Source organism: Macaca thibetana, chromosome 1 (assembly GCF_024542745.1).
Source record: "Macaca thibetana thibetana isolate TM-01 chromosome 1, ASM2454274v1, whole genome shotgun sequence".
Classification (NCBI taxonomy): Eukaryota; Metazoa; Chordata; class Mammalia; order Primates; family Cercopithecidae; genus Macaca; species Macaca thibetana.
The window spans coordinates 33,162,679-33,188,120 of NC_065578.1; the positions used below are offsets into that span (position 1 = coordinate 33,162,679).

General features: G+C 48.3%; 1 protein-coding gene across 1 annotated transcript in view; it reads right to left on the reverse strand.

Annotated features, from left to right (window-relative positions):
* The window catches only part of CSMD2 (CUB and Sushi multiple domains 2), a 653,486-nt gene extending 639,698 nt beyond the window's left edge, over nt 1-13,788 (reverse strand). The window contains exon 1 of the mRNA XM_050747220.1: nt 13,431-13,788. Coding sequence (XP_050603177.1) covers nt 13,431-13,617 — 187 coding nt within the window. The 5' untranslated portion in view covers nt 13,618-13,788. The remainder of the gene's footprint in view (nt 1-13,430) is intronic.
* Nucleotides 13,789-25,442: the final 11,654 nt, after the last annotated feature.

Consider the following 25,442-nt stretch of genomic DNA (forward strand, 5'->3'; position numbering starts at 1 on the left):
CAGCACTGGGGAAGAGGATGGACAGGAAAGGAAACGAAAAGACATAAGTGGAGGAGATTGGCAGAGAAGGGAGAGAAAAGGAGAGAGGCAGAAGGAACAAAAAGTTGACAGGCACACATGGCCTGGACAAGGTAGAATATGGCAGGTCTCCCCACAGACAGCACCTGGAAAGGACTTGCTAACTCAGCCCAAGCAGGTAGACTTTCTATTTTCCTTTTATTTCTCCTTTCTTCCCTCCCTTCCTTCCTTCCCCCCTCCCTCCCCCCACCTTTCTCTCTTCCTTTCTTTCAGTCACGTTTTTAAGAGAGACAGGGTCTTCTAATTCTGTCACCCAGGCTGGAGTATAGTGGCACAATCATAGCTCACTGCAGCCTCCAAGTCCTGGGCTCAAGCCATCCCCCGGCCTCAGCCTCTCGAGTAGCTAGGACTACAGACACATGCCACTATACCCAGCTAATTATTTATTTATTTATTTATTTATTTATTTATTTATTTATTTATTTATATACAGAAGAGGTCTCACTTTTTGTCACTTAGGCGGGTCTCAAACTCCTGGCCTCAAACAATCCTCCCACCTCAGCCTTCCAAACTGCTGGGATGAGAGGCGTGAGCCACCACACTTGGCCTATTTTCTTTCTGGATGGAAGTTTTGTGATATTCTCACGGAGGCACGATGAACACAACCTTAACTTATGATCCATGATTCATGGAATGGGTTTCATGTACTTTTGGCTGTTCACTTAGCTGTTTACCCTCCCTGGGAGGCTGGGGCACCGGGTAGAGGACTCGTGGAAGAAAAAGGATCCCCTCAGCCCCTCCTTGCTGATATGGGGCTCCAGGCACCCTCACCAAGACCGGCCTTCCCCAGTAGCATCCTACCCTCATTGTGTTTTTTCAGAGACCTGTGGCTGCCAGCCAAGCCATCTGGCCACCCTCGTTCTCCAAACCTTCCAGACTTCTCAGTGCCTTTCTTTGGTGAGCAGACCTTCTTCTAGACCTGGAACAACCCACTCTCACTCAACCAGGAGCCCATGCAGATGAACCTGCACTGTCGCAAGCCGTTTCCTGCTCCTCTCTTCACCTGCTCACTCCTGTTGATCCGGCAGGTCTCAGCTTGAACATCCTTCTCTGGGAGCTTTCCTTGACCCTTTGTGTCTAAAGAGCTGTCCCTCTTTTTTAAAAAAAAATTGTGGTAAAATACATATAACATAAGATGTGCTATCTTAACCATTTAGAAGTATATAATGTAGTGGCATTAAGTCCATTCATGCTGTTGTGCTAACATCACCACCATCCATCCACAGAACTCTCTCCATCTTGCAAAACTGAAAGTCACTGCCCATTAAATGATTAAGTCCCCATCTCTCCCTCCCCAGCCCCTGGCAACAAACATTCTATTTTCTGTCTCTATGAATTTGTCTGCACTAAATACCTCACACATCAGTAGAAGCATATGGTAGGTATTTATTTGCCCTTTTGTAACTGGCTCCTTTCTTTTTTCTTTTTTCTTTTTTTGGAGACAGACGCTCGCTCTGTCACCCAGGCTGGAATGCAGTGGCGCGATCTCGGCTCACTGCAACCTCCACCCCCCCGGTTCAAGTGATTCTTGTGACTCAGCCTCCTCAGTAGCTGGGACTACAGGCATGCACCAGTATGCCCGGCTGATTTTTGTATTTTTAGTAGACACAGGGTTACACCATGTTGGCCAGGCTGGTCTTGAACTCCTGGCCTGAAGCGATCTACCTGCCTAGGCCTCCCAAAGTGCTGGGATTATAGGTATGAGCCAGTGCACCTGGCCTGTAACTGGTTTCTTTCACTTAGCATGATGTCCTCAAGGTTCAGCCATGCTGTAGCAGGTGTCAGAATTTCCTTCCTTTTTAAAGCTGAGAGATACTCCATCATATGGATATACCACATTTTGTTTATCCACTCATCTGCACATGGACACATGGGTTGCTTCCGCCATTTGGCTGTTGTGAGTAATGCTGCTCTGAGCCTGTGTGTTGCTGTCTCTCTTATGCACACTCAGCGCTGAAACTTGCCCATGTCCCCAAGGCAGCTGAGAGCTCAGGCACACAGAGGCACTCAATAAATGCCTGTTGAAGGACTGAGTAATCCTCCTACCCAATCTAGGTATAGCATCCATCCATTAAATTGTACTTTAACTGGGGCCTTCAGGAAACACAGGGCCTTGAGCCAGAAGAGAAACCTCCTGTAGAATGTGGGGGCCCAGGATGGACAGGAAGATTCGAGGACTCCTCAGAGTCCTCCACACAGACAGCAGGTCCCATGGGACCCCACCCTGCCCTCTAGCTCATCAGTGCCCTCATATCTCAATCTCTACCTCCCCCAAAACACTGATGGATCTGACTATATCAAAACGAAGCATTCGTGTCCAAAGAAAGCTGGCATATGCCAAATAGATGGATAAAAGACTAGAAGAAGCTAGTTGTAACTTCTAAAATTAACAAAGGGCAACACCTAGACTATAAACAAAACTTCTACAAATCAACCAAAAGATTTCTAAGATAAGAAATCCAATTTTTAAATGGGCAAAGAATATAAATAGGTAATTCAGAAAAAGAGAAGTTCAAACAGCTAACAAGCCTGTAAGAGAGGTTCAGACTTACTAGTAATCAAAGTGTAAATTAATACAATGAGATGGCACTTTACATTCCTAAAAATGGCAAAATTGGACAGGTGGCTAATATTAGGTACTCATGAGGACGTGGGAAGACAGAAACTCTTGGGCACTCTTAGTGGAAATGTGACTTGGCACACCATTTCCATGGTGCTCTGGAAAACACCATGGCAGAACATGAAAAATTAACACATTAACCCAGGTACCAAATCCTCCTTCATATAGTCCAGAACTATTCTCACACAGGGTCCCAAGAGGGAATGTACAAGGATGTTCTTCAGAACTTTGAGTGGTGGAGTACGGGGGAGTTGCTGATAAGCTAGAGGGCTAGCCTCAGGGGAACAGATACGTAAAATGTGATGGATGTATAACTCGTAATGCAATGCAGCAGTTAGAAACCACTGACTAGGTACACTCAATGAGTATGGTGAGATATGCAAAATATGTTATTGAGTAAATAAAGAAAGCAGATGAAATTTATACTTCAATATGACTTATAGAAATAAAAAACACATATACATACAAACAACCCTATATATTTTATAAGGATCCATGCTTTTTTTATGTTATTTTATTTTATTTTATTTTTGAGACGGAGTTTTGTTCTGTCGCCCAGGCTGGAGTGCAGTGGTGCAATCTTGGCTCACTGCAACCTCCACTCCTGGGTTCAAGTGATTCTCCTGCCTCAGCCTCCTAAGTAGCTGGGATTACAGGTGCACACCACCACGCCCGGCAAATTTTTATATTTTTAGTACAGATGGGGTTTCACCATTTTGATCAGGCTGGTCTCAAACTCCTGACCTCGTGATCCGCCTGTCTCAGCCTCCCAAAGTGCTGGGATTACAGGTATGAGCCACTGCGCCCTGCCTGGATCCATGCATATTTGAAGACATACATCAAACACATCAGAATGAGTACTTACTGGGATTGGAATAGCTTTAGGATTGGGGATGAAGGGAAGCAAACTTTGCGAATAAGAGAGGAGCTTCGCACAGATAGGTGATCATAAAGTGCTTGTGGACTGAGGGTAGGATTAATTCAAATGTTATGCACCTGAGACTTGGTGGGGGTGCAGAAAACAGAAAACGTCAACTGTGCCTTCCACGTAACTCAGGAAAACTGTCCCTGTAACATTGTCTTCTTTCCATGTTCCTTAGAACAAAGTATTGTAGGAGATGTGCGTCCCAGTGGTTCTCGAATACGGGGAATTTTCCTCTTGCTATAGTTAAAGGCCTCATTCAGATCTCATACCCTGGATGAATGTGTCAGTGAGAGCGAAGCCCAAGCCGTCAACTCTCCGAGACTGAACTCAGAGTGCTGCTGCCCAGGGGTGGGTGGTGGTTGGGGAAAAGGCTGCATCCAGGATGTCTGATGGGCTCTGGATGGAGATGGCTTGTTTCTTCCCTTTTGAGTTCTCAGGAGCAGTCCCACAGGCCACTGGAGGGCAAGAATGGATTGAGGCCAAGAAGCTCAGCAAGCCCACCCTCCTTCACCTATCACCCCTGAGACCTGAAAAATAGCCTGGCAAGCTGTCTGCAGAGGTCGTGAGTTCCCCATCTCTCGAAAGCCAAGAAGCCCAAGCCCTGGGCAGGATCTCCCACTGGATGGGCTTAAACTAGATACTTTTTTGGTCTTATTCTAATATCTCTGGCTTCTTTTTATTTTGTTGATTAAAGAACTTCCAAATCCATCATTGCATAGACACACTGTGTATTATTATCCCCATTTTATAGGTGGGAAAATAGAGGCCTAGGAAGATGAAATGATTGGCTTCTGGTCACATAGATGGTTAGGGGCACAGCCAGGTCTGGAAGGCTGAATTCCTGACTCCCAGGCTGAACAAGGCCTTTCTCCCAGCTGAGGATCTGCTATGGGTCAACCCTTCTAGGAATGCACATATGATAAAGCCAGGAGGATAGGGCCACATAGGTCCCTGGCAGGAGGGGATGCCAACATTGAGATGTCTGTTTTTATGCTAGGAACATTTTAGCATGAACTGAAAATAAACTATTAAACTGTCATCTCCTTCTTACTGCCAAGTCCACACACATCACCAAGTCCCAGCCAATCACTGAACTCCCTCCATTCCTGAAACGGCAATGCAGGAAGCAATGAAGGTCGGTAGGTAGAGAGATTGAGGCTGGGGTAGGGAAAGGGGTGGGGTCAGGCAGCAACTGAAGACAAATCTCCCGAGGCCTGAGTCGACTCTACCACACTTACTCATCTCAGAAAGGGCCATCAATCATTCTGCACAAAATGTCTGCACATTCTCTCATAATATACTTGTATCTCAAATTTCAAAGTCTCTGCTTTTTCCCTTTACAGTTACATCCGTCACACTCGCTTACTTTCAATCAATAAATAGATGGAGCTACTTAATAATAGAACTTATTCTGTTTTCTATTTGAAAACCTTGAAGATGGACACATAATTTTTTGAGGTTTCTGGATTATAATTGCACTTAATTGGTATAAATTAGACATTGGCAGGTAGGAAGGCTATTTGTGTTGCAATATAAGCCCTTATTTTCTGTGTTAGATGGCACAGGAGATTCTCAAGTAAATTTCTAAGAGTAATTTGGTGCTCTCAGTAATTTAACTATACATACATTATTTTTAGCATCATAAAAGTTCCTTACAATAATGATTTTTCAAGGGTGGGACTGACATCCCTTGAAAGACAAATTCAGTTTAAAATTTTCCAATGCAGACACGAAAAGGTGGAAAGTAAAAGAGTCTCTAGGAAAGAGACTCCCCCAGCAGCGGGGGCCATGGAGGTAAACCCCTACTCCATCCTCGGCTTTCCTTTCTGTGAGTGGAGCCACTGTACTAGCTCTAGGGTAGGCACAATGTCTTTCTCTGATGGTGGACTTGATAGGAGATGCCCTGGTGCTCCTGGTTTATGCCAAGCACAGTTTTCTGATGGATTCCTGGTGGTGGCCACATGGCACTCCCAGCGTCTCTCTGAAGAATGATCCCTTACGGCAGAAAAAGGGAGCCTCCAGCATTTTAGGATTCATGCTATATGGGACCAAAGGCTAATGGAGACTTTATGTCTGCTGGAAATTTCACAATTCAGGTGAGAAACAAACTGACCAACGTTCAAGAAGTCCTGCTCAGGAAGATGAAGATGCTACAATACTGTGAGGCGGGCCCAGCTATTTCCAGTGCCCTTCCTCACTTCCCATTTCCTCATGCCCACTCAATTGGTGCCCATTCAATTGGTTATATAATAACTCCATCTTATCTCCCAGTCTCTTGTTCCAACTCAACCAACCCAAACCATCCCAATAAATCTGATTCACCTCTATCTCATTCCATTCTATCACAATACATCTCACCTCCACTCCATCATATCCCAATTGTTCCATTCCACTCCATCCCAACTCCACCCACCCCATCTTATCCCACCCCACCCCAGTGTCTTCTAACACATTCCCTCCCCACCTCACCCTGCATCCCAGTCAATCCCCTGAATACTGCACACCCCACCCTCTCAATCCCATCCCCAACATCACATCTCGCTCAATCCTATCCCATTCCATTCCATCACCTATCTCACTCTATCTATCCTGTGCCAATACAGCCCAACCTACCTTTGATCTTACTCAGTTTACGTCTTCCTACTTGAGCTCAGTCTACCTCAAATTATGCTATGTCTCCAATCCCACCTCATCATGTTCCACTCCATCTCCTCCCCTCTCATCCGCTGTTTGGCTAAAGTTCACATTTGTGGGTGTATAGTGGGTCATGACTATCTTTCATGTGACATTAAGCTACCTGAGAAGGCCAAAGGGGTCTCACCTTCTCCCAAAGCTCTAAGAACTAAGTGTGTGTTTCGGTGGGAGAAAAGAAAAGAAGATAGAGAATCTCATTTTTAGAAGAGGAGTATGAAAAGACAGTCCAGGAGGTTGAGTTCTCTAGAGTCCAGGGAAAACATAAATATGAGTTTCCTTTGTTTCTCTTAACTTACAAGAGTAAGGAAAGAGCTCTGAGAGCCACGCCATCATTTTCAAGTTGAGAAACTCTCATGTTGCATAGCCCACTCTTTGCTTTCTGTGGGTCCAAGGGAAAACCAAGTCCTTCTCAAAGCGAGTGAACCCTGAGACAGAGTCTTTGTAAGGATAAACACTCTGAAATAATCCTCCATTTTCAGGTTCACCCCGATGTTCCCCTGTTGTTGGGGAAGCTCTCACGACACTGCAGCAGACGGAGAGGAAGGGTGAGAGGCCATGTGCTACCCAATGAGAGAAACCCAGGGAGGGCAATGCAGTGCATTCTCGAGGTACAGGGTTCTCCCTCCCTACCCTCCTGGATGAAGAGCATAGAGCTGGGTTGATGGGTTGGGTGAGGGGACCAGGTTCTAAGGCGTGTGCTTTCAGCCAGAGGAGCAAAAAGAAAAGACCCTCCCCACTGCATAGAGTGGTGCCTGAGAGTGGCAGTGTGTGAATTGTTTCTCTTATATTTCTAGGAAGCTGGTGCAGAAAGCAAGTAGACTGTAGTTGCAGTAATAGTAATAGTAATAGTATGTAACATACATTGAATACTAACAATGGGCCCAGCACTGTAACAAGTGGTTTCCATAAAGATGGGCCCTAGGGTCAGGTAAACTTGAGGTTTAATCCTGCTTTCTTTACCTACCTGCTCTACAGCCTTGGCCCACTTTCTGAGCCTCAGTATCTTCAAATATAAGATTACAGTGATAATTAAATGGTAATGTCTATAAAGCATTTAACTAGCATTCGGTAAAGGAGAGCTATTATTATTGTGCAGATGGGCCTGGGGCTGCCTCCCACTTCAAGATGCCCCTTAACCCATTTCCAGTCTTCCCAGCTCCCAGTTGCCCTGGGAATGCCCAAGAGGGTGGTCTGAGGGAAAGGAAGTCCTGGGTTCCAAACAACTTGCCTCTGATTGTCTCATCATCTCTGACTGTCTCATCAGCACACTCAATGAGTGTCCACTATGTGCTCTGAGCTGGGCTAAACTGCCCTGCCTGAGTTCACAGTCCTTTAGGGAAATGAGACAGATACCACCTCATTAAGCAAGAAATTTCAATATGTCCTGATGAGTCTGACAACAGAGGAAACTTGAGGAGTTGTAAGAACCCACAGTAGAGTTCCACCTAGATGGGTGTTTGGGGATAGAAACCAAGAATGACTTTACAGCCTCCCCTCCAGGAGCTTGTGGTGGAAAGGAATGGACAATAGCTGCTTGAGGATTAAAAGTGTAGGATTCAGGCCTCAAAAGCAGCACAGCATAACTGACGAGGATAGCCCAGTGGGAAGAGCAAGGCCAAAGAAGGCAGCCTGGGCAGAAGCTTCCAGGGATGTGGTACCAGCTGAGTCCCCAAGAAGTTGAATAGCAATAGGGTTATGAGTAAAAGATTTGGCATCAGCCAGGCCTGCATCCAAACTGTGGCTTGGCTATTAGTGTGTAGATAAGTTATGTGTCCTCTCTGAACCTGTTTCTTCATCTATGAAATGGGAATAATAATACTGCAGGCTTCACTGGGTTGCTGAGAGGATTGAGTTAATACACACAAGTGCTTAAGACAGTGCCGGTGAGTACTCAGTGAACATGAGCTGTTAGTGTAACTCCCCTGGGTGCCCAGAACAGCATTCTGAGCATGGTAGGTGGGGCAGGACATGGTGAGGGCACACAGACTTACTGGCTGATTCCTTCGGCCACAGCTTCTATTTCATAGGCACATTCGATGAAGTATGGCACTGGACTGGTTGCATCTCTGGTTTCTAATCCTTCCAAAAACTCAGGAATTACTTGTCCTTTTTACAGCAAGGAGCCTGAGCCCTAGAGAGGCCTGAAGATCAGCTGGGTCTCCAACAAGGCTCTGCGGAGCAATCAGATTCCCTTAATCCTGCTAGCGTGATGATGAGGGTGAAACAGGCAAGTCAGGGACATGAATGAGGGTGAAGGGGGTGCTGCTGAAGCTGCCTGCTGGGCTCTGCCGGAGAAACCCAAACCAGGCAGTGTCCAAGACCCTGCAATTTGGTCCTCCAGTCCCTGGTGCATGATTCTAATCTCACCTTCAACAAAGCCACACACTCACCAGCCCTAGATACGGTGGGCACTCTCTGCTGCAGTCAGCTTATTTTTTAAAAACCATGAACCCTCAGCTTGATTGCAAATGGAAATTCAAATTCATACACACACTGGTGACTGAGTAGTGAAATGCCTTTCCTTGGCTCAGGGTTGGAGAAGAGTGGTATGCCAACGGCTTATTGTTGCATTGGTTCTAGGATCTAGGGAGCTGTCACCAAATGGTGATACTTAGTTGTGGGGAAAAGGAACAGGGGACCAGGTGTCTATGTCATCTTATTACCTCTGCAAACCAGCTGGCTTCCTTGACCCCTGATTTAGTCTTATCAGTCCCTGGAAAACTGTCCAAGGTAAAGAAAACTGTACAAATCATCTGACTGAACAGCCATACATCAAGCACCAATTCTATGCCAGAACCTGGGCTGGATAGGGGGATACCAAGAGAAATAAAGCACCGTCCCTGCCTTCAGTAAGCTCACAGTTTAATATAAAGCAGACAAATAAATGCTTTTTAATACAACTCAGTTTGCACTATAATAGAATATTGAGTACAGTCAGTGCTCTAGTCTACAAGAGGCTGACTAAAAGCAAGCACTCAGCAACATACAAAGCAGGGGAAATTTTTTTAATTTGGCATTTGATTTTTTTTTTAAGCCATGACGTGGTTGGCATGGGAAAAATCAGAACTTTGTCAGAATTCCGTCTACTTATAGTTTAATATTGCTTTTTTAAAATTACTTAGTAAGGGAGTGGAAGGCAAGATAGCTTTTTCAATGTTCAGAGCTTCTCAAGGAAAGTAGCTAGGTTTGAGAATGATTGAGGATATGAAACTGACAGAATTTCATGGCCACACGATAACGAAGGAGTTGAGGATAATCCTAAGGTTTCCGGGCTCCATAACTGGGAGGCTACAGGAACCACCAGCTCACACAGGAAATACTGGAGGCTTAAGAAAGAAGCTAATAAGATTGCTTTGGAAGAGAAACACCTAAGTGAAGAGGTCCAAGAATCAGCTGGATATATGGGTTACCTAGACCCAGAGTTCCCGTGGACCAGGAAGTCAATAGATGAATATCAGGAGAGACGTCTTGGCAGAAGAGATCTGTCTGGAAGCTTCAGAGTGTGGTAGTGGAAGGGCTGGGCAAGGATGAGCTCACCCAGGCAGTGGTGAAAAGGAATGGGAAAAAGTACAAAGAATTAGATGCTGCAGGACACCATACTTCAGGGAGGGGAATAAGTGAGTGTTAGAGACTGAGAAGGAACACACAAGAGACAGGAGAAAAAATCAGTAAGACACAGTGTCCCAGAAGCCCAAGGAAGAGAAATCCATCCAAAGTGGCCACAGCCACAGAGAGATAAAGGAAAATAAAGACAAAGTACAATGTATTTGGCAATTGAGGTGGTCACTGGTGCTCTCTTCTAGAGTGTTCCAGTGTCATCCTGGAGACAGAGGCTGAAGTAAGGAGTGACTGGTAGTAAAGAAAAGTGACATGAAGACCCCTTTGAAGAGAAGTGACTGTAAAAGACAAAGAGAGATGGGACAGTGGCTTAGACAGGTCAATAGGGCCAAGAAGTCTTCTTGGTTTGTTTTATGTTAAAGATGAGCCTGTTTACAGGTCAAAGGGAAATGTGTTTTAAGAAGGGAGGGTGGCCAGGTGCGGTGGCTCACACCTGTAATCCCAGCATTTTGGTGGGCAGATCATGAGGTGAAGAGTTCAAGACCAGCCTGACCAACATGAAGAAACCCCCGTCTCTACTAAGAATACAAAATTAGCTGGGCGTGGTAGCTTGCACCTGTAATCACAGCTACTCCAGAGGCTGAGGCAGGAGAATCACTTGAACCTGGGAGGCAGAGGTTACGGCGAGCCAAGATTGCACCATTGCACTCCAGCCTGGGCGACAAGAGTGAAAGTCCCTCTCAAAAAAGAAAGAAAGAAAGAAAGAAAAAAAAAAAAAAAAAAAAGGAGGGCGATTGATGGGGAGAGCAGGTAACTGGTGGGAAGTCTCCAGGGAGGCTGGGGGAGGGGGAGTACAAGGCAGGACAGGGACTAAAGGGGTTGAAAGGAGAAGGTATGGGTGGGTAAGGAGACTCCCCTTTTTCAAATCGTTTAATTTATACGGTGATCTGTATACATAGTGGGTAAGAAGACTCCCCTTTTCAAATCATTTTATTTATACAGTGATATTTATCCAGTGATCACTGAGCCGAGGAAGGGAGACGGTTCAGTCCTGAGCATCTTTTAAATTCAACAGTGTGAACTGAACACAAAATGAATGTGTTTCCCCTTCTAATGTACCAAATCCTGCCGATCTCCTGTCACCAAGTTCATTTCACCAAGTACATCTCTGCTGCCTGCAAGGCCAAACAGCCCATCTAAATGCGGGAAAAGCTTAAAAAGAAATGTACTGGGCTGGGCGCGGTGGCTCACATCTGTAATCCCAGCACTTTGGGAGGCTGAGGCAGGCAGATCACCTGAGGTCAGGAGCTCGAGACCAGCCTGGCCAACATGGTGAAACCCCGTCTCTCCTAAAAATACGAAAGTTAACCGGGCGTGGTGATGGTCACCTGTAATCCCACCTACTCGGGAGACTGAGGCAGGAGAATCGCTTGAACCCAGGAGGCGGAGGTTGCAGTGAGCTGAGATCGCGCCATTGCACTCCAGCCTGGGCGACAAGAGCAAAACTCCGTCTTAAAAAATAAAAATAAAAAAAGAAAGAGAAGAAAAGAAATGTGCTGGAAGCTTGCCAGCCAGAGCAGGGTCTGCCAGAGAGGAACTACTCCAAGCCATGAACACAAGGTCCCCTCCCCTCAACTTCTCTACTGACCAAGGAGCTGCGAGCAAATGGATCTCTATAGGGCAGGATTCCAGCACCGCTGAGCAGTGCAAGCGCCGGTGAGTCGGCCTTTTTCTCTCCCCTAGGGGCAGGATATGCCCAAGGGGCAGGGACAAATCTAGCCAGAAAAACGATTCAGTCCGATGCCGAGACATTCTCCAATCAGCTAAGCCAGACACCGGCCTCGCCTCGACAAACGTCCGGGAGGCCTGGCGGGAGGTAGCAGCAATCCCCCCACCGCCCATGTGGCAAGTCTGGGTGACCAGCAGCGTCGGTATGGACAGCCTCCCAGTGGGTGTGGGTGTGCGAGAGGCCAGAGCTCCCAGGCGCGCGCACCGCGGGCGCCCCTCTCTGGGTGTCGGTGGCTATGACTCTTAGCAGAACCTGAGAAAGTCCCGTCAGCTAGGAATGAGAGAGCCAGAGCTGGCTCGGGGCGCCCTCCCTGACCAAGAACCCCAACACGCCGCGGTTAAGCGGTGGGCGACACGGTCTGTGAGGACAGACTCACAAGATGCTGGAGGCCAGAGTGGGCCAGAAAGCTCGCCACTCACTGACCTGCCAGAGGAGAGGCGCACTTCCCCGAGAAGGGGAACTGGGGTGGTCCAGGCCAAACCTTCAGAGGTTCAATCGGTGGTTTCAAAACAAAACAAAACAAAACAAAAACAAAAACAAAAGAAAACACGGCTGCAGGTCGAAGGTGCCCTAGGTCCAGGCCTCGGCAGCAGGTGTTTCGGTTTCTCCCCCAGTGGGTATCAGCCTCCAGGGCTAAATGAAAATGCGGTTCCAGGCATCCCGGTTTGGACCCGTCTCCACCCGGGCACACGGAACTTTCTAGGTTGTGGCTAGAACTGAGCTTCGGAGGGGTACTGTGGGTAAAGTGGAAGAGGACCAGTCACGGCCAGTAGCCTCCACAGGGGACCCGGTTCCCTAGAAGGTTCGCGTACCTCCCCCGCGCGCTGCAAGCTGCAGCCAGACACCCGCGAAGTTCCGGGACTCTCCGCACCCGCTAGGTCTGCCCCCTCCCGGACTCGGTTGTCGGGAGCTGGTCCCGCTGCCCGCGCCGCCGCTGCCGCTGCCGCAGCCCAGGCGCTCGGCTGCAGCAGGGCGCGGGAAAGGGCACTTTGGCGCGGAGTGAGAACCGAGGGGAATGTGGCAGCGCGAAGCCTGGCGGCGACACTCCCTCCCCCGCCCCCGGCTACAACCCCCACCCCCTCCTTCCAGTCCCTCAACACCCTCCAGCCCCCACCTGAGCCATCCTGCAAGGAATGCGCCGGACCCCCACCGTGGGCACGCGCCCACCGGAACCCCCTCCTAGCTCCGAGCGCCGAGGGAGGGGTAGCATTTGGGGAGGGGGGTGGCGGCCGCAGTCTCCAGGCGGCTCTAGAGGGGGCACCGGTTTCAATTGGAGAAAATGGGCGGGGGCAGGGAAGGGCAGACCTTGCAGACGCGGAAATGGGGAGGGGGTGCACGGTTCCTCTGCAGCCCCCTGGACCAGCGTGCCTGGCAGAATCGGGAGCCGGGGGAGTAGGGCTCCGGGAAAGTTTATCGGAAAAAAGCCTAGCACCTTGGGGGCTGGGAGGCTGGAGAAACTGAAGCCACAGACCAGGTGCCCCGCAACCCCAGGCGGGGATGTCTGTCTCCCAGGCCCCCACACCGGCCGCATCGGCCAAGTTGCGGCTGGGGCTGGGGCAGCAATGAGGGTGAGGGTGGAGGTGAGGACGTGGCTGAGGGTGGGGTGGGAGACTGAAGCAGGAGATGAGAGTAGGCAATTGGGAGGGTGGGAGATTCTGGCAGGGATAGAGGCCGGGGGAGGGACTGGGACCGGGTCAGGATGGGTGGGCTCGGGGCTCGGGTGGGGCGCGCGGCGGCCGCTGGCTCCTCCGCGCGGCTGGACTCACCCGCGGCGGCCGAGACGCTGAGCAGCCCCCAGCCCAGCAGCAGCAGCAGAGGCGGCGGCGTTGGCGGCGGCGTGCGGCCCCAGCGGCTCCTGGCGCCCGGCACGAGCGCCGAAATCCCGGCTTCGCCGCGAGCCCTCCCCGCGGGGCAGCCGCAGCGCCCCAGCTCCAGTCCCCGCGAGCGCGGCATGGCGCGGCCGGCAGCGCCGAGGGAGAGGCTCCGCTCGCCGCCGAGGAGAAAGGAGGTCAGGAGAGCTCTGGAGCTTTTTTCTGCTCGGAAAAAATCCCGGTACGCGGGAGCCCTGAGCTTCTGCGGCTGGAATGAACCAAGTGTCCGCCCGGCCGGGGAGAGGCGCGCTGCGCTCTCGGAAATGACTCGCTCCAATCCCGCTTCGCGGGGTTCGCGCCGGGGGGCGGGGGGGTGAATTATCCCCGGATTAATCACTCCGGAGCCGCTTCTCAGCCGCTCCAAATGCTGGGGGTGGAGGCGCAGCTAAGGAAAAAATATTGGGGGGCGGGGGTTCCTCTTCAGCGCCACCTCCACCTCCAGATAAACCACAAATTACATCTAAAGGGTTGTTTATCCCTGTTTGTTTTGCAATTGACCAGTTTCTTTTAAGTTCAATCCTCCCGTTTTCATTTATAAGATCACCCATTAATACATCCCACACTCCACACACACACACACACACACAGTGACATAGACACACGCACTCACACACACAGGCACATACACACACGCCTCTTCCACGTTTGGAAATTGGAATCCTGTCTGGGAAAAGGTAACCAAAGAAGGACGCGGTTCCCCAAGTCTTGGTTCTTAAGAGCTGCTCTTGGCTGGTGGCTTTGAACTTGCAATCTGGGGCCGGGGGCGATGCTTATGAGCCTCATTCACAATAGCCTTCTACCCCATCCCAGGAGAGGTGCGTGTGTGCGTAGACAGACGCAGGTTAAGAATTGGAGGGCGGTGGAGCGGGGTTGTGTGGGGGGGGGAGAGAGGGGACCTGTTCATTTGACCCAGTGCGGTCCCACTCCTACCCTAAGACAAAAATCTCAGGATGGCAGAGGCAGTCCCTGTGTGCACGGGAGTTGGGGGTGGGGAGTGAGATTGGTGGAAGGACGGTGCAAGAGTTACTAGTACAATTTATCCCCAAATTTAAATAATCGGACCCTATTTATTCCTCTCCCCCTCCTCCTCCCAGCCAAGGCCCCTTGGGAAGAGAGTTCTTCCCAAGGGCGTGAGCCGCTCCCCAACCCTCCCCAGTAGCGGCGGCTTCCAGGCCCCAAGGGCTCAGCGTCGGTCCCCACCCCATCCCCCACCCGACTCGGTCGCCGTCTCTGTCTGTCTACTCCAGGCTTCTCCGCCAGTCACGATGGCTCTTTCGCTGTCTACGCCAAACTCTCGGCGAGAGGGAAGAGACGCTTCATGGAGGGAGGCTGGAGGAAACTGGGAGGGGCAAGACCCGGAGAGGAGGCTCCTGCTGGCGCGTGCAGTGGAAAGGCACCTGCGATGGGCGCCCCCACCCGCTTTGTCGACGCACCCCAGAGAAGCTGTGCTCCGGGCTTAGGAGCAGCCCGTTTTGGCCAAAACGGAGCTTTGGCATCTGTGTGGCCAAGGGGGCAGTGGCCGGCGGGCGGTGGGGCCTGAGAATTTCCGGGGAAGCGTGTGGAGAGGGACTATAGGGATGGCGACCCAGGCTGGGGGTGGTTGGCGACCCAAGTTCGCCGGCTGTCAGCGTGGCCAGGAATTTCCATCCAAGGAAGGGTGTGAAGAGGGGCTGTGGAGTTGATATGAATTGGCGGGAGGGGGCAGGGCTGGAGGAGTGGAGGCTTGTCCCTACTCCCCATGAAAAACTTCCTCCCCAGAGCCACGCTTTCGCAGCCTCCTAGATGCCACTCTTCCTCCCTCCCCCCTACCCCAAGTTGTTCCGGTTTCCCTGCATGAGCTCATCCCACAGCTGGGGAGCCAGCCCGGTGGCCCTGGGCGGGCGAACCTCCTCAGAATCGCCAGCCCGGTCCCCACCCCCAACACGCTTGCTTGCCCGCCCCTCCTGACGCCGCCTTGCTGGGTGCCAAGAACCAACCGAAGCAGCCAGAACTCCTCAGTGAAAGGCCTGCTTTATGTCCCTGGGGCAGCGGGGAGGGGGCTTCTCCCTTCCCATTGTCCAGACTCAGCCCCCGAAAGAGAGGGCTCAGCCTTCCCACCAGCCCTGGAGAGGAGGAAGGGACTGACTACGCTGGGAGTGAGTGGTGGTGGTGGCCTTGGGGGCTGTTAGCTGCGCTTGCCTGGGGGTGGGCTCCTGGCTTCTAAACTCCGACTTTACCCCTCTCTTGGAGGCGGGGTTCTCCTCCAGAGAAAGGAACTGGCAGAGATGCCCAGGCCTCCTGTGAAGCCCACAGCTGGGCAGAAGAGAGTCTGGGCTGCTCTGTAATTCTAGGGCTGCAGGCCAATGGGCTTTCTCTTACCCTCTTCTCAGCTCCAGAACTTTGCTCTGTGGCTACAACAGGCAGATGAGATTTACCCCCAAAACCTTCCCGGGCAAAAGGAGTGTTTGTCATCCTTCTCCCTAGGTGCTGTGGAGGGCAGGAGCACCTATTTTATCCCTGTAAAAGGCCCAGTTACTCACATTCTCCGCCATTCCTGCTCTGTGATCTATTTGGGTCCACGTGCATTTACCTCCGGTGCTCTGGGGCCCTGAGCCAGGCTGTGCTGTGGGCCATGCAGAGATGCACAGCGTGTGGTCCTGCTTTGGGAGGATGCAGGCCAGAGGTGGAAACCCACACATAACTGATGTAACTGATACCATCAGACAGCGATAATCACCATGACTGAAGAACTGGCATGCTACCGAGAGGCATGTCAAGACAGTGAGCTTTTCTTGGACTTGGGAGATCAGAAGGCTAATTTAAGAAGGAAAGTAGGATTTGGGCTGGAACCTGAGACATGGATAAAGACCTTAAAAAGGTGAAGATTCATTTACTCAACAAATATTTATTGAGCATCATTATGTGTCCAGGTGCTGTGCTAGACAATGAGTATACACCTAGTGAACAGTCCCTGACTTAATGAATGCAGGAAATATGTACACAAATACACATAAAGTTACTAATTAAGGATGCTACAAAAGGAAAGTTTATGGTGCTAGAAGAAACAATACAGGGACATGCTTTAAAGAGACGGTCTCGGAAGGCCTCTCTGAGATGGCAACGGTGGAAGATGGGATCTAAAATTAAGCAAGATGCTCCGGAAGCTGAAGCCAGAGGATCATTTGAGCCCAGCTGTTCAAGGCTGCGGTGAGCCATGATCGCACCACTGCACTCCAGCCTGGGTGTCAGAGCCAGACACTGTCTATTAATTAATTAATTAATGTAATAATAGAATTAAGCAAGACAGCCATGCAAAGTTGGGGAAAGAGCTTTTGGTATAGTGAGCACAGGCAAGGCTGTAAAAAGGGAAGCAGGCCAGGAGGAGGAGGATGGGGCTGGATCAAGGTAAGCAATGGGAGATGGGGAGTGGGGCAGATCACATAGGGTCTATTAGTGGATGGCGAGGAGTTTGCATTTTATTCTTAGCCAGTGAGAAATAGAAGGTGTATTAATTTGCTAGGGCTGCTGCCACAACAAAGTACCATAGACCCTGTGACTTAAACAACAGAAATGTATTGCCTCACAATTCTGGAGGCTGGAAGTCCAAGATCAAGGTGTCGACACGGTTGGTTCCCTCTGAGGCTTCTATCTCTGGCTTGTAGATGTCTGCCTTCTTCTCCCTGTGTGCTCACATGTGTTCCCACGGTACATATCTGTGTCCAAACTTCTAATAAGGACACCAGTCATACTGGATTCAGGCCCAACCCAATGACTTCATTTTAACTTAATTGACTTTTTAAAGACTCTAACTCCAAATAAGGTCACATCCTGAAGTACTAGGGGTTAGGACTTCAACCCATGAATTTGGTGGGGGGCACACAATTCATCCTATAACAGGAGGAGATGACTTTTCAGATGGAGGAAGGAGAGAGATGCTTGGCAGTCAGAAAATATATGTAAAGAGATATCTGTTTACATTTATTTTCTGTGTACAGCATGGCTCCTGTAGCGAAAAGTAGACAGCTCTGAATACGAAAGACAGGTTTTCATTTCTGGGAAAGAGAAGCCAAGTGATGTGGCCTGACATATACTCTAGCTTCTCTGTGAGGAAAGGGTAAGAAGGGAAAGGGTACCACTTGGAAGACTACTATGATGGTCTGAGCGAGGAAACATGGGGGCAAAGGCAGAGATGGGGACCCTGGAAACATCTGCAGGGCAATGGAGAGACAGGAGTCAGACACAACAGCCCACCCCCATCTAGCCTAGGAGAGTGTTGGTCTCAGCCCAGCCCCGGGTGCTGGCTCCCTGCCTCCCCCTCCCATTCTCCCTATGAACAACAGGCAGCCGTGGGTTGAGGTGTCTTTACAGTATCACATTGCAAAAAAGCCCAATGCAGTCTAGTGACTAGCCAAGATAAGCCTAATATCCAGATAAAATCAGAGTTTGATTTAGAAAGAATACAAGGCCTGATGCTCTGGAGAACTCTGCCTCATTCAAGGAGGAGCGGTAGACCTGATGCCCCGAAATTTTCATTCTGACCCAGGAAAAGATCAAAAAAGCCTTCTGAAGCCAAAGGAGAGAGAGTGAGCAAATGGGAGATTCTAGCAATGTGAGGGCAGAAACAGAGGCCAAGGGGCAGGCAGGGCTGCAGAGAAGGGCTACAGGACAAAGATGGGCTCAGAGGAAAAGCTTGGGATCCCAATTGGGGCACAATTTTAAAATCATGAGCGAGTATCTCCCAAGGGTGAGGCTATCGCCATAGAGGTGGCAGTGATCTGCTGCCCAAGGAGTGGCAACAGAGGGGCTTCATGAGGAAAAAGCCCAGACCACACCAAGGTGAGGCTATGGGCTTCTGAAACGAGGAGGGAGAAGTGAGAAGGGACCCACAGCCTAGGCCGTTCCTATAGTGCTACCACATGCTGCGGTCACCAAATTCTGACATTCTTGGAGAAAATTCTTCGCTTGTGTATAAGGAAAAACAGCTCATGCCAGTGACAAAACAGTGTTAAGCCATTGAAATATTGGAATTTGTTCCAGCAGCTAGCAATACTCTTATACAGGCTTCCTCGTTTTTTGCATAGCATCCTGTGTAGTCATTCACTTACTCTTCACTTACTCTTTCATTCGTTTGCTCATGCCACACTGAGCTACATGTCAGAGTCTGTGCTAGGTGCTGAGGAAACAAACATAAAGAAGAATAAGACATTCCCATGGCCCCTGTCCTCAGGGGGTTGATAGTTTATTGAGAAGAGAGTTAAATAGCAAAGCATGATTGATGACTCCAGAAGAGATATAGCGTGTGATGGAAACAAGAAGGGCTCCTAGCTCAGCCTACTGGAGGGGCAGGTGAGAACCAGCACTTTCCAGGAAGAAAGCACAGAGTGGGCCAGCTCAGGGAGGGAAGACACAGTGTGTAAATCTGCAGCACTCACAGGGTACCAAGGAAGGGCGTGGGGGTGGAAATAGACCTCTCTTCTGACTCAACAGTCTCTCCATAATTGCTGGTTTTCTTATTTGTCCCGGCTGATGGGTGGGCAAATCCTAGGATGGAAACCTCTTTTCTCCCAAGTCCCAGGGTCTGTATTGTATCTGATATTCTCTCTCCTCAGATGTCTCATAGGAGCCCCACCCCACTACTTCCTCCACAGCCTGCTCAGACCTGGGCTTATTCAATTCTAATTCTCCACCCAGCCTGCCTCTCTGCACAGCTCCCCAATTCAGGAAACAGTTTCCACATTCACCCAGATCCTGAGCCAGAAACCTATTTATCCTGGACTCCCATCTTGCCCAGTCCCCACATCAAGCCATCACGGAGCCCTCCAGATTCTGCCTCCTAGACACCTCCCAGATTCTAACCAGAGTCCACAATGGCTGTGTTTCAGGTTACTTACAACAACTGAGTAACAGATGCCCATCTCTGCTCTAGCCCTATTCAATGCGTCTTCCTCTCTGCCACCAGCTATCTTTTTAAAACACTCACCTGATTTCACAGCTCCTCTGTCTTCTCTGGACTTTCCCCCATGGCCTGCAGAGTAAAATCCAAGCTCCCTGCTAGACCCTCCTACAAGAGCCTCCATCACCTGTCCCTGCCAACTCCTCTAGCCTCAGATCTCCCTCCTCCCAAATCCCCAAGCTCTAGCCATTCTGACACCCTTGCACTCTTGAAATCAGCCATGCTTTCTCTCTCCTTTCCCCTGAGTCCTTCTGTGTTTTGTTCTCTTTGCCTAGAAAGCTCCCCTCCTCCTTCTGTGACTAGCCTTCTCCTATTTGCCCTTCAAAATTCAGTCCAGGTGACAGTTCTTACAAGCAGTATTTGTCAGTGCCATTCAGAGTGCCTGGTACATGGTGGACATTCGGGGAATTTTTGCTGAATGAATAGATAAAGAGATGGATGGGTGGATGGATGAATGGATGGTTAAGTAGGTGCTCAGTAATGTTTGTGGAATGGACCCAAAGGTGTCTCTTCTAGACTTCATTATTTGAGTTCCTTAAAGAAATGCCTTCACTGAGTTATGATTTAATGTTATGCTGTCTTCAGAGAACCCTGATGTGAGAAACTGACGAACCTAACAGCATCTCTGTCTTTTATGAAAACAGAATTGTGTATATTGCCCACTATGTCACTCAGTGTCCTTTATACAAGGACTCATGATAAATTCATGCTTGGGGTTATTTCCTGGAAACATTTTGTCTCTGCAGAGGAAGATGTGTATTTTCTGCTGTCAGAAAATAAAAACTCTGCCACCCGACGTGTTTCCATTTTTGCTTTAGCTGACAAATAAGGATACCCAGTTTTATTGCCTTATTACCTCCATGCGGCCAGACCAATTCAGGTGCTGGAAAGTAGCAACTCTTTCTGCTTTTCTTTAGATGGAGTCAGTTCTTCCTTTATTCTTTGATGGTGTAGTTTGTACTTTTTAATCTGAAAGGCTGCCTCAAATCATCTCAGCAGTAAGGTAGAAGAAGTCTTAAGTGAATGCATTTTAGTGACCAATGTCCCGACATGGAAGCTATGGAAGGAAGGGCACAATACAAAGCTTCTAGCTGAAGGGTTTCCCATAAAGGGCCTCGCCAGGAATTCTTGGTGTACGTATCACCACTGGGGTCTGGCAGAAAGACCAAAGCAGGAGGAAAGCCAGCTGAATTCTGACTTTGTTGCTACCTCACTGCACCACTATTGCCACCACCATATTCTTTTCTTCTGTCATCTATGACCTTCTTTTTCCCTAACTTTAAGTGCAGATCTCATAGGCTGCCATTTTTACATTGCTAGGCTGTCAATAATAATAGTTAGTGATAATCATAATTATACATTTCTTTTTATTAAGAGCTTACCATAAGCCAGGCACCGTGTTGAGAAGTTCACATGCATTTCCATATTTAAACCTTCTCCCTACCCCAAACCTATTGTTTTTACCACTTTGCAGATGAAGATATGTCAGAGAAGTTAAGCATATCCAAAGCCACCTTTATCAAGTAGTAGAGCAGGAATTCCAATTCAAGTGTGTCAGCTGCCACCACCCAAGCTCTTAACTGCCTCCTCTCCTATGGGCCAGGAATGAGGCAATAATAAGGGATACACCCCCAAGAAATGGCAGAGATCACTGATGGTGTTGCCAGGAGAGAGAAGCCACAGAGTCACAGCTTTGCTTGCAGAATATTCAAGATTCCTTTTCAAAGTCCTAGAAATGGCTGGCTGCTCTGCAGCCCTGTCCTGTTGCTGAGACAACATGAGGGGGAGGCCCACTCCCATGAAACATGGCTGCAACCTCCCCTTCCTTTAGCTCTGATGGTTAAATCCCCAAGATATTTGCCTGGGATACCCCTATGCATGGATCCTGCCTCTGGCAGTTTGACCCATTGAACCTTATTCGCATGGGAATGGGGGTCACTCTGGATTTTAGGGGACCTACAAAAACCTTTGAGTCCTAAACATTTTATGATTAGTCCCACAATATAAAGAAGAAAACTGCCACATGGAAATCAGTAAATATTTAATTAAATGCAGAGTATAACATTATGTCAACTTCATTAACTGTTGGATTTAGTAGTCATAAAAACTTCATTGCATTTGGTAACAATTTGTAGGTTGGAGTTTTCTCACTGCACAAGATTTCTCGAGTAGGCACTAAGATTGGTGAGAAATCACAGCCCATCACAAATTAAATAAATTACTCATGGCCAAAAACTTTCAAAAGCAAAATGGCAAAAATCCTTTCAATTTTCTTCTATAGCCAAAAAGTTATTTTTACGGTGAGAGGTGGGTGTGTTTAAAATATGTTAGATGAGGAACCTAAAAGGACCTACAAGAGTAAGCAGCTTTAGGGGCTATATGATGATTGTAAAATAGCCTAGGACATTCCCATGTTCCTGAGTTTTCCAGCCCAGCCATGTTTGTGTCAGAGATGAAAGCCAGGTGACAAGAGGCTTTGACTGGATGGGAGGTAAGGAGAATTGCCTCTTCCTTAGGCCTTCCTGGTTCCACAGAGAAAAGTTAAGAATCCCAGAATTCTAAATAATGATAGCCAACATTCATTGGATACATACATTAGCCAAGCTATTATAAGCACTTTACATGTATTATTTCATTATCATAAAACAAGTCTATGAGGTCGATATTTTACTGTCTCTGTTTCATAGATGAGCAAATGGAGACATTGAGGTTAAAGCAACCTGCCCAGGGTAATGTAGGTAGTCAGGGGGAGTTCAAGAAGTTTTCCAAGCTAAAAATAATTCACAGATGAAATGGTGTCCATGACCATTAAATGCTTCACTTCAAACTCTAAAAAAGACAGAGACCAAGCTCGTCTTCTTCATTACCCTATCTTCAGCACCTCAAACAGTGCTGGGCATAGATACATGTGTTGGAGGAACATAACTCCATGTTGGATGGAAACTGGAATAAGTCAGTTTATATCACACTGCTCTGCACCAGGCACTTATGGAATGCTTTACCCCTGCCTCCTTCTCTAGGTGATTCTGTCTAGGTAGACATCTTTTTCATCATCTCTAATCCCTGTGTCTTGCACAATTTTGACCCACGATGGGTGCTAAAAACTGAACAAAGCCTGGAAAGGAGTAAGTGATTATGTGAATTCATCTCTCCATCACAGAACAACTTCCCCAGGACAACAAAATTCTCCCTCCCTACACAAAACACCAAATCTGCTATTCAGAAACTCCAAAGGCATGCATTTCAGTGTAATCAACAAGCAAATGACTATACACGTTTATCTGCCAGTTGTTGTTCGAGGGACTTTCCATGTGTTAAGCAACTGGTGAGTAATAGAATATCTATAGTAATGCTACAAAGCAAGTATTCTTTATTATCATCCCATTTTACAGACTAGGAAATCAAGTGTTATGGGCTGAATTATATACTGCAATCCTAAACCCAAATACCTCAGATTGTGACTATATTTGGCGATGAGTCCTTTAAAGAGGTAGTTAAGATTAAAACAAAAACAAAAACAAAAAAAACCATTAGGGTGTGTCCTAATCTAATGTGACTGGTGTCTTTTAAAGGAGCCATTAGGATGGGGACAGATATACAGGGAAGACCATGTGAGGACATAAGGAGAAGACAGTCAAGTGCAAGCCAGGGAGAGAGACCTCAGAATGAAACTAACCATGCCAACATCTTGATCTTGGCCTTCTAGCATCTAGAATGGCAAGGAAATAAAGTTCTGTTGCTTAAGCCACACAGTCTGTGGACTTCATTATGGCAGCCCTCCCAAACGAATACACTAAGGCACAGAGGAACTTGCCTAAGCCTACATTGCCAGAAAACGTGAACTCAGAATCTGAACCCAGGGACTCTGGTTCCTGAGTATATGTATTTAATGATAGGAAATGTTCTCTGTGCTGTCCAATATGGTAGCCACTAGCCGTATGTGGCTCCTGAGCATATAATATGTGGCTAATGCAAATGAGGAGTTGAGTTTTTCATTTAATTTACATTAAAATAAAATTAAAATTAAAACAACCCCATGTGGCTAGTGGCTACCATATGGACATAGCTTTATACTATTTCTAAGTACATCACTTACGATTTTTGCAGAATTTTCTAGAAATCTCATCTGTGCACGCTAAAAACATGCTCTATCTTTGTTCCCTATCCCTGCTGTATTTGATTTTTTTTTTTTTTTTTTTTTCAGTTCTTTCTGATTTAGCCCCTGTTGCCTGGTCTCCTGCTGAGGGGGAGAGGGAACAGGAAGAGAGAGTGAGCTGGCTAACTTTCCAGAATCCTGGGGCCTGGGCAGTGCAGGGTCGTTGGTGTTCTGCTCTAAGCTTAGGTGTTAGCCAACCAAATGCCAAGCAGCACAAACACTGAGTGACATTTTCAGAACTATTAATATTTCATCAGAAATGATCACTTTTCCTTTAAATACACTATTTTAAAAGGTTTTCTACATTCTTAACTATAATTTTATTCAGTCGAGGCCCGCGGAATTTTCCCCAAAGGAACACATCTTCAATTTTGTAATGAAAATCAAAGGAGAATGAAGCTCAGATTTCAAAATTTAGAGTCAACATTTCCAGGAACTCAGCCCCTCTGTAAAGAGCAAGGTTGTGTATTGGGCACCTACTATATAACAGGCACTTTACATACAGTATACCATTAATTCATCCAACACATTTTTTGGGTGCTTACTATGTGCCAGAAACATGATCCTCATAATTTATGAACACCATTTTACAGAAAAGGAATTCCTCTCATCCTTCTCAAATTTACCTCCTCAAAGAGGTGAGCCTGGACCACCACGGAATGTTGCCTCCCCTATTCTCCCCAATGCCTCACTTTGTTATTGGGTTGTTGCAAAAGTAATCGTAGTTTTTGCCATTGCAGGTGATGGCAAAAACCACAGTTACTTTTGCACCAACCTAATAGTTATTTTCCATCAGAGCCCCATTGCATCTGTAATTATTGCTGCTTTACTCGCTTGGCTAGTTTGCATCGATCTCCCCTCACTAGTATACAGGCTCCATGAGAGCAGGGACCATGCCACTTTTGCCCACCCTTATGCTTCTTCAGTGCCCAGCAACTCATCGGGCACAAAGGAGGGGTTGCATCAGTACTGGGGGAATTATGAATGGGGATAGGAGAAGTTCAGAAAGTTCTTAGGGTCACACAGTGGGGAAGTGTCAGGATTCAACCCAGCCCTGCATTTATAGACTGCCATCTTCTTCTATTTGTGTCCATTCTTCTTTCTTCCTTCTCCACCCTCTTGCTCTTCCTTTCCAGGAGTATTATTAAAGAAACAACGCCCTGACTCTTGGGACCAGAAAGTCTCCCTCAGAGGAGGTACTGTGTCAGTGCCCAGTTGAATGAAGCCGCTTCAGTGAGGGTAGGGGCCTGTTGATCAGTAAACAGCTAACTTAGCCCTTCTCCCAGCACCTCGGACCTCCTACCCCTGCTCCTGCCCACCTACTGAAGCAGTCTCAGTGCTCAAGGGCTAGATCAGGCCTAGAGTGCTGGGGTCTGAATCTCAGCTCCCCTTTTCTTAGTGGGCCTTGGACACTATCATTTATGACTTTGAGATTCGTTTTCCTCCCATTTAGAACGATAATAAAAAGTGGTACTAATTTCACGAGCTTTGATAGGATTGAATGTGAGCCCAGCGCTTGGCACAGGGCAAGCGCCCCATAAAATGGCAGTTAGGATTAAACTCGAGGATGAGGGGGCCCCCCAGGCAGGAGCTGAGGTTTGTGTGGAGCGGTGAAGTGGGGTGGCGGCGCGTTTGGCTTTGACTTCTGATCCGCCGAAGCGCTCTGGGGTCCTTTGGGCCCCACCCCCACCCACCCCACCGGCGGGTCTTGGGCTCCGAACCCAGGGCGTCCCGCGCACCGAGCCGTTGCGTTTGAAACCCACAGAAAGAATTCCCCCGCTCGACGACTGCGAGGGTGTGGGAGCCATTGGCAGGGCAA